The sequence below is a fragment of the Rosa rugosa genome, chromosome 6 (genome assembly GCF_958449725.1).
Source record: "Rosa rugosa chromosome 6, drRosRugo1.1, whole genome shotgun sequence".
NCBI lineage: Eukaryota > Viridiplantae > Streptophyta > Magnoliopsida > Rosales > Rosaceae > Rosa > Rosa rugosa.
In genome coordinates, this window is record NC_084825.1 from 3,658,210 (window position 1) to 3,670,613 (window position 12,404).

Below are 12,404 nucleotides of genomic sequence, written 5' to 3' on the forward strand. Positions count from 1 at the left end.
GAGAAACTCAACGAATAAAAGGTCAACCCTTAGTCCCTCGATTATTTATCAGAAACACTTTCATTTCACCCTCGAAACAGCTAATTGTACAAACAACTAACTTAATAAATTCCGAAAACCGCACGAAAATTAATATGGAAAATCGGGATGTCACAGTAGTCTATGACTTTTTGACTGTTGATCAAATGTAATCAACTTCTAGTTTATAAAAAGAAAAAAGAAAAAAAAAAAGAAGAACTTTTATATCACTTGCATCCATGTAAATACACTCTAAATGACTTGCATTTCTACAAATACACCTTGATTCACTTATAACCTGCATATGTATTCACTAATATTAATCAATTTTGTTCAACATTTAACTCTTTTTGCAATTATCGTGTTAAATGCTATACAATGAATGCTGATGACCCTAGAAGAAGGAACATAAAATCTGTGACCCTAATTAACTCTCTCCAGCTACTAATTGCCCACCGAAGTCAAATCAAGCCCATCAACAAAACGAAGGAATAGTGTATCCTTTGGTGGACCCCTATTTGAATCCATGCCCTCCACTTAATTTTTATTGATCATGGCCTCCTCTGAGATTTCAGAATTAGAAATCAAATCCCAACTAATTAGCTCTTTTCGAATGTAGTCAAGAAATCCTAATAGAATTAGGTAAAGAACATCGACTTCCAACCATTTTAATATGACATTTCCTCTGTTGGTGACTGGAAAAAAGGCCAACAATCACCCACTAAATTTGGCAAAGCATGTCGGATGAAGTGTCACCATCATTGATGTCGTGAAAATACGAGACTGCTCAAAATCTTCTTGTGTAGCTTCATCACATTAGTCTATAGTTCTATGCAAAAATCTGAAGCATGAAACAACGTTGGTAGAAATGAGGATCCAAAAACCGTTGGTATTGTCAATTTAGCCTTCATTAGCCTGCGAGCTCTTAGAACGACAACCTAAGTAATGAGTAGTGTTGTCTCTGGGCCTAGGAAGCCTTTGAGGAATCGTATGATCTTAATAAAAAAAAGGAAAAAAATAATGAGTAGTGTTCACATAATCACCAAGTGATCACAAATTGTGTACTCAACCACCATTGCATATTTAAATTCAAGAATTGAGATTAAAACACTCAAAATCATTATTTTAACTGATAAAAAAAAAAAATTTGACCTTGTAAATAATCCTATTAAAGTTGCTTAAAGTAAAATGTCCTAAAATTGACTATTGTTGTTATTTTTATGAAGGGCTCTTGACTCTTTAAGAGTGCGTGTCACGCACCGATTTAGTCACTGACATCACCTATTTGTTCTGGCAATGCAAAAGCCACTTGCTTTCTTTCTCTTCCTCACAGTTTCGCTTCGGTTTGAACTTTCCATTCAATCATTCACTTCCAGTTTGGAGTTTTGTTTTTTGTCCCCTTAACCCAAGTCACCCAAGACTTGGACTTTTTATGAACTAAACTAATCTGTGTACACATATACATGTATGGCCTTCAAAAATCCCACCTTTTTTTTTTTTTCTATATATATCCCTTCAATTATTATTCATCTTAACCAAGAAGAAGAAGAAGAAGAAGACCAGTCGGAGAAGACTTACAGACTAGCTTAGCTAAGCGCGTGTCACCCACTCTCCCATTTCTGTGAAGAACACCGATCACTCGAGATCGGAGGACTTGCAGTAATGGCGGTCGCCACCTTCTCTAATTTCTCCGCTTTCACCACTCGCACACTCTCTCTCTCTTCTTCTTCTTCTTCACCTTTCCCGCGCACCACAAGCTTCACTTTCACTACCCTCACCAAACCTCCCACCTCCCTCTCTCTCGCCACGTCACCGCGCCTCCCCCGCTCCTCTTTCGCCGCGTGTTTCTCCTCCGGTGGCCCACCTTCCTCCGGCGGCGGCGGAGGAGGAGGAGATCACGGAAATGGCGGCGGTGACGGAGAGGGAGGGGAGGACAGAGAGAGGAACAAAAAGGAGGCGGCGATGGCGATTGCGGAGGCGGGAAGGACGGCGGAGAGTCTGCCGAAGGACTTGGCGGCGGCGGTGGAGGCGGGTCGGGTGCCCGGGTTGATTGTGAAGAGGTTCTTTGAGCTGGAGAAGTCGGTGGTCTTCAGGTGGCTGCTTCAGTTTGATGGATTCAAGGAGCGGTTGCTGGCCGACGACTTGTTCTTGACCAAAGTTGGCATCGAGTGCGGTGTTGGAATTTTCACCAAGGTCTCTAACCTCTGCTTCTTCTACGCTTTTACCATCAAGTTTTTTACTTTTACCGCGTGATCATTTATATTCTACTGCCTCTTGATTCATTTCGTGATGTTAAGCATGAACTTGATCTCTTTCATGCTGCTTTATGTTTCAGACTGCTGCAGAGTTGGAGCGGCGCAGAGAAAAATTTACCAAGGAGCTGGATTTTGTGTTTGCGGATGTGGTATGGATTTCGTTGCATATAGATAATGCAATACTATTCTCTCAAAATTGAGTTGGTTTCTCAGTTAAGTGATGGAATATGGGGGATATAGTGCATTATGTAATCTATGTTGAACTCGGATAATCTGCCTTTAAATTCGACAACAGTATCTCAATTCAGCGATATGCATTTAAAATCTGATAGATGTAGAAAAGCTATCCTTGCTCATTTAAACTAAGCAGCAATTCTGGCATCTAGAGATTTACTTTATTAAGCGACCAAGCGTTTCTGTTGAAAGAAAGAAATTTTGGCATCCACTAACTTTGTTTTATATATTATGTTTTTATCTTAGGTGATGGCCATTATAGCTGATTTTATGCTTGTCTGGCTTCCTGCTCCTACTGTTTCGCTTCGAAAACCTCTTGTTGTCAGTGCTGGGCGTGTTGCTAAGTTCTTCTATGGCTGTCCTGACAATGCATTTCAGGTTTGTGCTCGACTATGGCTTTCTTAGTTGCTGCTGTGTCAATTAGAACATCATGGGAATCGTTAATCCTGTCTGCAGGTAGCTTTGGCTGGAACATCTTACTCAGTCTTACAGAGAATAGGCGCAATATTGGTACGTTTTCAGCTCATGAACTTTAGCAGTCATGTTGATTGTGAATTGATATTTATGGTATTATAATCTTTTACTCAGAGAAATGGAGCAAAACTATTCGTGGTTGGGACTGGTGCATCTCTGGTAATTAAACACCTTACTTACTTTGATTTTTGAACTTCATGCCTCTGATTTAGCTTTTTAAATTTAATTATAATATCTCTGCAACAGATGACAAGTTAACTGTTATAAGTAAATTTCATTTTCAGTTGCTGTACACAATAATGGAATTTAGTACGTGACTGGAGCAATATTTTTTTTATTTTTTTATATTTTCCTGCTAAACAATGTGCTTATGCTAACATGTTCCTTGCCTTGTTTGTTTCTTAGCAACTAAATAATCAAAACTTATCTAGTTTAAGGACTAGAGATATAGCAAGCTAAAAGGAACTAGTCAAGACCGATTTTTGTCACATTCTTTATTCATGGTATCATATGAGTATATGACTAATTGCAGTGATTTCTTTCTTTAAATTTATTATCAGATTGGTACTGGCGTAACAAATGCATTGATTGCTGCAAGAAAAGCTTTGGACAAATCCTTTCTTGGTGAAGCGGAAGATGTTCCCATATTATCAACTAGTGCAGCCTATGGGGTCTATATGGCAGTTTCTAGCAATCTAAGGTACACCTGCTAGGGTTTGCAAATTTAAGTATATCAGTGACATGGTTATTTTAATTGGAAACCTCACTACTACTTGGTCATTTCTTATAAATGATACATGCTAGTCGCAAGTCATAGATTTGTAATGATTTATTTTGTGCATCATCTCAACTTACACAAGAATATACCTTTTGTTCAAAGGTACCAAGTTCTCGCTGGAATAATCGAACAACGTATTCTAGAACCCTTGCTACACCAACACAAGCTTGCACTGAGTGCGATTTGCTTTGCTGTTCGAACTGGAAACACATTTTTGGGGTCCTTGATGTAAGATCTGAGTTATCCTTGAATTTCATTATATGATTCTGTTACTATTTTTGTGTTTTGCTATGCATGTTTTATAATTATCCATATTCTGGGACAGGTGGGTTGATTATGCACGCTGGATTGGAATTCAATAGATATGGAGTAGAGCATAGGGCTCCATAAGCTGCATCATTCTGTAAGTGTATTTTTGAATGGATACGGATATATTTTATAAATTTAGTTTTGTTCATCCACTATAGTTAACATGAAAGCAGAACTGTGCTTTTTGGTATGCACACTAAGCTTTCCTTGATGTTAAACAAAAGTGGTAGGATGAAAAAGGCAGCATGTGATCAAATACTCACTGATTGATGCACGATATTTTTGGAAAGGATGTTGCTTGAAGAGTGATCATAACGTTTAATCTGGTTTGATTACTTTGTAGCTTTTTTAAGCTGCATTTCAAGTCTCAGCTGATTTTTTTTTTTTAAGGTTTTCATTTTCACTGATCTTGTCATCATATTTAATGCTTTAACAATATTTTTAGAATGCCCTTCGAATTTGAAGGTAATCTAACATCGCTAAGTATACCATCTGTTGCATTCAAACCAAGTATTTTCTTAGAGTTTTTATGCTAGGAACTAAACTTCGTTTGCAAAATGGTAGAGCATTGAAAAAAGGGCAGTTTAACAATGTTTGGATATGCTGGAGTTTCTTGTGGTAGATGCTACCCACTAAAGAGAAAAGTCTGATGTTTAATATCCCCAGGTGGGTATGTACTGTGGAGACATTTTGAGAATCAAATGATTTTCATGATCTGATATCATGTTCTAAGTATTAAATTTGGAGAATTCATTTGCAAATTAGCTGATTTTTCTTTTTCTTCTCTGATGTAGTTCAACACAATGTGGAGCTTGGTGTGCTGTTGTGAATCTTTGTGCGATTTATCCTAAGAATGTAAATTGTGTCTGTAGATGATAGGCATACAAGCTCGGCGTAAATAGAATTATTTGATCTCAAGTTGGTTCAAGTGCAGTAACTAATCGATTACCTCTTGGTGGCGGAACAAAATGGTGGCGATGGGACATTTAGTTCATATGTAATAAAGAAACAAGTTTTCTGGAATATATTTGCTGGGTGCTGCTATTGTTATATTTCATTTCTCCAATGCAAGTCAATATTGAAGCACTGTTTCCCTTGTACACCAATGATGTAAAATCTTGCTCTTTCGTATCTTCAGCCATGCCGGATTTGGATTTTTTTAACCAGACGAAATAATATTTGATGTGTTTATTTTTCATCTATCAAGCAGCTGACATATCATGACATAGCAAATAAACTGAACATTAGAATTCCTACCATGACAAGAAATATAAGATAAAAAAGGTGCAATGCTGTGAAAGACAAATGAAACAAATACTGGAAGCTGAGGAAAAAATAAATAAAAATAAATGGAACACCTGCTATATGGCAAAAGAAGAAATGCTGCTTTCATTAATAATTGAGAAGCTTACAACAGTGAGAGCGCATATATGAAGGCCTCAATAAAACTAAAACTTCATGATTAAAGTTCTGAACAAAGGGAACCATACCGCAATCTCTGTCTAAACAAAAACATCATTAAGTCTCTAGAGGTGAGAATTGCATCACTATTGTTTCAGTACATCCCAACTACGTTGGCACCTACTCAACTATCAATCGTTTGCATCATTCCTCAAACCTTTTACAGAACCAAATAACAACCTACCCATGTGGTGGGGGGTGTACCTAAATAATGCTGAACTCTGCTGCTTCTAATCCAGAGGTTGGTTTCATACTTCAAGTCAAGCATTTGTGGATTGCATGCATGTGTCCTCTGCTTCATGGTGTTGCAAATCTGGGGAAAAACAAATTAGAAACCATTGAAATTGGAAAGAAAAATTTTAAATAAGATTGCAAACTTTGGTACAGTATTCCAACAATCAAGCTTTAGTCAACTGAAATGAACAGTGTGTATGGTTATAGAGGAACTGCGAATGGGAAAAAAGAAATAACCGAGGAAAGTTTCAAAAGAGCATGAACCTTCTCAAGGATTTAGATTCAAATGATGCAGATTAGTAGACTACATTATTAAGTTTGATTGAAAGTAAGATAACATATGTCCTAGACTACTTGTTTCCTTAAAATTGACCATGGTGTTAGCTAAGTGTAATTATCGATGTGAATAATGTTAAGAAAACCTTTTGCAGGAAAGTAAAAGAAGACTATGAGTACTAATAATTGGTCTGTGTTCAACCAGTAGATTATAATCAAATTCAGCTAATTATCGATGAAAAAATGCTGTGAAATTAAGTTGACTTTATCAAACTAAACAGTGACAATCATGATTTCTGACAGTGCGGTATTGATTTATGACAAGAACAGAGGTGATGACTTGATAAACAAGAAATGGACTTCCGTTCCGTTCTGTTGCTTAAACATGGCTTTTGTGCATGCATGTGCAATAGATATATAGAATAAGAGAATGTATAATAAGATAGTCATATTCTCAATCCTCAATTCCTCACTAATTAAAGCATTAATTATTCAAGTAACATTGTTATTAGTATGGATGTTGTCTGAAATTAGAGGTACCTGGAGAGGATGTACTGGGGTAGTGTGAGTTGTTGTCACTTTATATCACCTTGTCAATCATCAATCAATTCTTATGCAAGGGATGTGGGAAATTTTGGGCCAATATGGTCCTGTTTTGCTGCACCTGCCTTCAAGTAGAGGACAACGAGAGATCCAAAGTTGCCTAAGCGAAAGAGGCAGGCCCTCCTCTGGAATGGATGCTAGCTTTGGACTTGCTGAGATAAGAAGATCTTCAAGCGAGGTGAGGAATCGAAAACCCTTGTTCAGTTTCTTCAGATTTGGGAAGTTACTAATGCAGAGTTGAATGAGAGACTTGGGGAGTAGCGGCATTTCCTTGTCATTCTCAACAGGTGGAAAGGACACCATTTCTGAATAATCTCCACCCTCGATTGACAACTCTCTGAGAGAGGTGAGGCTGTGCAACCTTTCACATTCCAGCAGCCCCTTACAACCCTTGAAAATTGTAAGTGATGTTAGATTGGGGTGAAAACCCTCTCGTTGTGCTGCGGCTGCTTCTAGAAAGTAATTCAAACCTTCACAATAATCAATTGTTAATCTCTGAAGAGTGTTGAGATTATTATAATTTTGGATCATGTCTCTCAGCATGCTGGGTACCACCTTCAGTTTCTCGAGAGAAAATATCAGGAATGACTGAAGATTGGTGAGGTGGGACAGACCCTCCGATAAGGATTTAAGATTTGGGCACTCCCAGATATGAAGTTCTTCAAGTTGACATGTGTTATCATCAAGGAACCTATCAGTTATTAGCTCCAACTGTGCACACCATTGTATCCATAGCTATTTAAGAGTCGGGGGTAATTGCCATTTGAATGATAAGGACAACAATGATGGACAATCCCTTATTTCCAAGAACTCAAGATTATTTGAAGAAGACCAGGAAGAAGAACCATCATCTACCACCACCTCTTCATTCTCTATTATTGATTTCAAATTCTCACAACTCCGAATATGGATTATTTTTAGAATCAGTGGAATCTGGTATCGTGCAAAGTACAATAGAGATTTGCAGTCTTCAATCTCTATGACTTTAAGACAAGGTGGCAGATCAATATCTGGGAAAGAAACTAGACTTGGACATTTATATATGCATAACTCTTGAAGAGACATCAGGTGATGCCATCCTTCTGGTACCTTCGAGAGATTTCCACACTTTTTTAATTCTAAATATTCAAGCTTGAAAACACTTACTTGCAATGGAAGCAACTCCTTCTCTGCTTCTTTTCCTAGCTCTTCAACAAGGGCAGAGTTAACTTCGATATACAAATGATGAAGAGAAATCAGGTGTTGTAGTAATCTATCCTCCTCATTCTGAAATGTCCATGTCAGCTCCTCACAGCCACTAATCCTCAATACTTTAACCTTGGACAAGCCTTTCACAAGTTCCTCTGTTTGGAGTTTAAATTCTGAAATGTTTGAAAATTGGAAGGACTCTAGCTAGTGAATCAAAGTGAACATTACTTGTATGCACTACCTTTCTGCAATCTCGGATGTCCGATTCATGAAGTTGTTTATAGTTTGATATTGAAACCACCAATGCCTCACATCCAAATATCTCAAGCTTTACTAACGAATCAAGCTTCTCAGGTAACCTACCCTCCAATTTGCAGCAATTCTTTATGGAAAGCATTTTGAGGCAAGAGAAAACTCCAATTCCCAGATCTTGTTGGCAAGGAGACCATTCCTGCCAATTTTCCATAGCCTCAAATGTAAGGGTCTCCAAAGCTTGAAAAGGCAAGTTGTTAGTATAGGTTTGATGTATGTTGGCATTCCTAATACAAAAGCTAGAATCATAGGTCTACTAGAGTTATCAAGTGTAATCTGGAAGAGATATACGGTCATACAATGCTCCAGCTGACTCTTTGAAGCACTCCAGGTAAGAGCATATGCATTTGCATTTCATAAAGGTCAATCTACATGCATATGGGATTGCAATCTGTTCTGCAATCCCTGTCAGGTCAGGTTTCATTAAGGTCAATCTACATGATGGGATTGCAATCTGTTCTGCAATCCCTTTCAAGTCAGGTCGTTGGATGTTATTTATTCTTTTTCACGTTTTGTGCGTATACATTAGTTGGGTCGTAAAAGGATATTTCTCTATATGATTTGATCTGTTAAGTCTTATCGTCTTTATTAAGAATAGAATCATGTTTATTTGTTGAATATCTTTTTATGATTTGTTCCTTCCATACTAGGAGTCAATTAGGTTTTGGAGTCTTTATTGTCCAAGGTTTTAGGGGGAGTCTGAGATATATATTCAACGTGTATGGTCATTCATTTGGTGACTTTGAGCCGAATAAGAATTGGTGCATCTATTGAGTCAAGATTTTTCATTTTGTTTTGTGAGAAACTGTGTGCTTCAGATTCGAGTCTATGAACTACTTGTTCCATGCTTAAGTAGATCATTGAGTCAAACACATCCATCATTCATTACATTCTTCACATCAAAGTGCTCTCGAGGTCAGTTGGAGTTGTTGATGTGCAAAGAAGATTGAAGGTCGAGGTCAGTGCCTATCAATCCTACCAGTGAGAGCAGTTCATCAGTGGAGAAGATTTACGAAGATGTGATCATACAGCCTTCTAGAATGTGTCTAGTAAGTATAGCCGAGGTCAGTGCTATTGGTTGTTTGTAAGAGAACTCGTATCTTTCCATTAAGTGAATTGGTTTTCACTAGGGCTTTAGAGAGTTAAGGCCCCGCAGTTGTTTTCCTCATTTTGAGGTTTTTACTGCGCAAACAATTCTGGTGTCTCTTGATCGCTGTGTGATTGTGTTTACCTTTCTTTTATGCACTTTATCTATACTGCTATATTCAGGGATTCATACCTGTGTTTATCCTTTAACGTTTCTTGCTGGAGTTTTTTGAATTAAGGAAAAGTTGTGGTTTCTATAGGGAAAGCCTATTTACCCCCCTCTAGGCTTTTTAGTTTCATCCCAATATTTTCAATTGGCATCAGAGCGGGTTACTAAGGTTTCTTAGTAAGATTCGTGGGAGGGATGGAACGAGATCGAGCCTTGGGTTCAATCAACAGTCCACCTTGGTTTGATGGGGAAGATTATTCCCAATGGAAAATTATGATGAGAGCATTTTTGTACTCTCAAGATGAAAATATGTGGAAGATTGTTGAGACAGGGTGGGTTCATCCAACCAAACCTGAAAATTCTAAGGCTACTGAGTCTTCGGGGGCCAAAATGATTCCTAAACCAAAGGAAGAGTGGAGTACGGAAGAGGTCCGTGATTGTAATCATGATTTTAAGGCTAGGAATAGTTTATTCACTGCCTTATCAAAAAAGGAAAGGGTTAGGATTAGTCATTGTGAGACTGCTAAGAAAGCTTGGGATCTTCTCCAGGTTACTTATGAGGGCAATAAGAGAGTTAGAGCACAAAAGCTTCAGAGGTTGGTCCTAGAATTTGAGAACATGACAATGGGGAATGATGAGTCAGTTGATGACTTTCATGCTAGACTTATCAATGTGACAAGTCAGTGTCATAGCTTAGGTGACCCATTTGAAGAACATCGTATTGTTAAGAAGTTCCTTAGATCTCTTCCACCTAGCTTTCAGTCCAAGCAAACAGCCATTGAGGAAGCTCAGGATATTGACACATATTCTCTAGATGAACTTGTAGGCAATCTCAAAACGTTTGAGATGAGAATTAAACCAGAAAAAAGGAGAAAAATATAGCGTTTAACTCTGTCAAAAAGGAAGAAGATGCTAGCACTGAAGATTTGGATTACTTGACAAAACAGTTCAAGAAATTCTTTAAGTCTAGGAACTCCTCTGGTCAAGGGTCAAAAAGTGTTTCTGAGTCTAATTCAAAACAAGGTCAAGCTTCTGACAACTCCTATGGGAGGAACTCCAAAAATAGTAAATATCTCCAAAAGAAAAACTTTAGTGAAAAACCTAAATGTTTTGAGTGTGGTGGGATTGGTCATTTAGCGATTGATTGTGGAAACAAAAGGTACAACTCACGTGTGGGTAAAGCCTTAAGGTCCACTTGGAGTGATAGTGAGTTTGATACTCACTCTGAAAATGAAGAAGAGAACATTGCACTTACCTCAACTCTTCATAATGAATCATCTGATGAATCAGACGATGAGGAGCATTCAGATGAAGTGATGAATGGTAAGTACAAGGAGCTTTATGAAGCCTCTAGACAAATCCTTAAGAAAAATGAAAAATTGAGTGAAGAGATTGTTTTGATTAAGAGAGAGAAAACGGAGGTTGAAGAGAGATTGGAGTCTTGTGTAAAAAAATGGGAGGTTGAAAGGTCTGACTTCGTTAGTCAGATCAAGGTTTTAGAAGAAAATTTGAATGCTCAGGCCACTCTTGCTGGCTCACTTGCTTCTGAAAAATTAAACCTTGAGCTTGAGTTGAAAGAGTCTCAGCAAAAGTTTTCTAAATTCTCAATTGGGTCAGACAAAGTGTCTAGAATGATTGGGATGGGAAAATCTGAAGGTGACAAAAAAGGCATAGGTTTTAGTTCTGGTGAGAGCTCTAAATCTTTGAAATTTGTGAAGAGTTCAGGTTTCCTTCAACCTGAAAATGTCAATGATAGAAGAGGCAGAGAGTTCAGTTCTAGTGAGCATGATAGACGTTCAGATTTAGCAAAGAATTATGTTTTTCCTCAACTTGGATATCATTCTTTGTCTAGAAAGTTCACCCCTATTTGTCACCATTGTGGAACTCCAGGTCACATCAGACCTAAGTGTAACTATCTTCGGAGAAATGCACAAAGGGTCTGGACTCCTAGAAAGAGTAATCAAAACCTCTCTCTGCAGACAAAGTTGAAAGAACACTTGAGAGAAATTGGCAGGATTGCTCACTTGGTTTCAATCCCAGCGTCCTGTATGCCTCAGATGAAACAAATTTGGAAAAGAAAAGAATCTCATCACCCTACGTTTTCTCGTACAGGTGATTGAACTTCCCTCTGTGTTTTTGCATAGGTAACATGATCGATTTTTTTTTTTTTTGTGTCCATGTAGTGTAGATGCATAAGTAAGTGATTTGTTGTTTATTTATTTATTTATTTTAGGATTGCATATAGGACTTCAATCCTGAACAGGACTACATCATGTCTTTTAAGTTTTGTTTTTCTTAAAGAGTCTTTTCTAGCTAGCATGAGTTGTATGCATTCTATTTTTGAAAAAAAAAAAAAAAGAAAAAAAAAAGTGTTGTTCATTAGTTCATCTTGCATTCATTTTTACTTTTTCTTGCATATTGCATTCGCATAGGGGGAGCTTGGTTCAAAGAAGTTTTAATGTTTCAATGGTGTATAATCCGCTGCACAATCTTGTTTCGTTATCCTTGTTTGATGGTCACTTGCTTGATGAAATTGGTTGCCATGATGTATTTTGTTGCTAACTAATTAGTTTTGTGTATCTTGGCTATGCTAATCTATACCATACTATGCTTCATGGGTGTTTTGTTTGTGAGTGTTGAAGTGATGCAGGTCCAACAAATGATAAATGACACTCAACTTGTAGATTAATCAGTCTCATGACCTTGTGAAGAAATCGATGATGAACAAGAGTTATAGAAATCAAGATCAAGAATGCCAGATAAGGGGACATGAAGAGGTCATAGATTACATGGTTATGAACAATTGGAGCAATGAGATATTTTGGAGGAAGCAAATGGTCAAAATTTATATGGTCATCCTCCAGGGAAGTAAACTATCTTATCATCTTGTGTGATAATCTGAGTCTCATTGATATAATGATGTCTCTAAGAATCCAGTTCAACATTCTTGCACAAAGCACATTGATATGAGAAAACATTTTATTTGTGACATGATTGAGAGAAATTT

General features: G+C 37.5%; 2 protein-coding genes across 3 annotated transcripts; both read left to right on the forward strand.

Moving 5' to 3' along the window:
• The first annotated feature begins 1,519 nt into the window (after positions 1 to 1,519).
• Positions 1,520 to 5,266, forward strand: LOC133715304 (protein RETICULATA-RELATED 4, chloroplastic-like). 2 transcript variants are annotated; one of them, XR_009849022.1, is made up of 10 exons: positions 1,520 to 2,211; positions 2,354 to 2,422; positions 2,754 to 2,885; positions 2,964 to 3,017; positions 3,096 to 3,140; positions 3,542 to 3,681; positions 3,862 to 3,987; positions 4,085 to 4,162; positions 4,633 to 4,734; positions 4,863 to 5,266. XR_009849022.1 is itself a non-coding variant. In XM_062141748.1 (9 exons), exons 1-8 carry the CDS (start codon positions 1,681 to 1,683, stop codon positions 4,119 to 4,121), a joined length of 1,134 nt encoding a protein of 377 aa, XP_061997732.1. In that variant the 5' UTR covers positions 1,521 to 1,680; the 3' UTR covers positions 4,122 to 4,162; positions 4,863 to 5,266. The 2 variants fall into 2 exon arrangements, 1 of the variants encoding a protein (XP_061997732.1); XM_062141748.1 differs by lacking the exon at positions 4,633 to 4,734 and having other exon boundaries at positions 1,521 to 2,211.
• Positions 5,267 to 9,592: 4,326 nt separating this feature from the next.
• On the forward strand, positions 9,593 to 11,517 carry LOC133716081 (uncharacterized). The gene is made up of 2 exons (XM_062142825.1): positions 9,593 to 10,219; positions 10,300 to 11,517. Exons 1-2 carry the CDS (start codon positions 9,593 to 9,595, stop codon positions 11,515 to 11,517), a joined length of 1,845 nt encoding a protein of 614 aa, XP_061998809.1.
• The last annotated feature ends 887 nt before the right edge of the window (positions 11,518 to 12,404 follow it).

Coding starts and splice junctions, on each gene's coding strand:
- LOC133715304 (XM_062141748.1), top strand. CDS start 1,681: ATGGCGGTCGCCACCTTCTCTAATTTCTCCGCTTTCACCACTCGCACA. Junction 3,018..3,095: donor AGAGAATAGGCGCAATATTG/GTACGTTTTCAG, acceptor TCTTTTACTCAG/AGAAATGGAGCAAAACTATT. Junction 3,988..4,084: donor ACATTTTTGGGGTCCTTGAT/GTAAGATCTGAG, acceptor ATTCTGGGACAG/GTGGGTTGATTATGCACGCT.
- LOC133716081 (XM_062142825.1), top strand. CDS start 9,593: ATGGAACGAGATCGAGCCTTGGGTTCAATCAACAGTCCACCTTGGTTT. Junction 10,220..10,299: donor CATATTCTCTAGATGAACTT/GTAGGCAATCTC, acceptor TCTGTCAAAAAG/GAAGAAGATGCTAGCACTGA.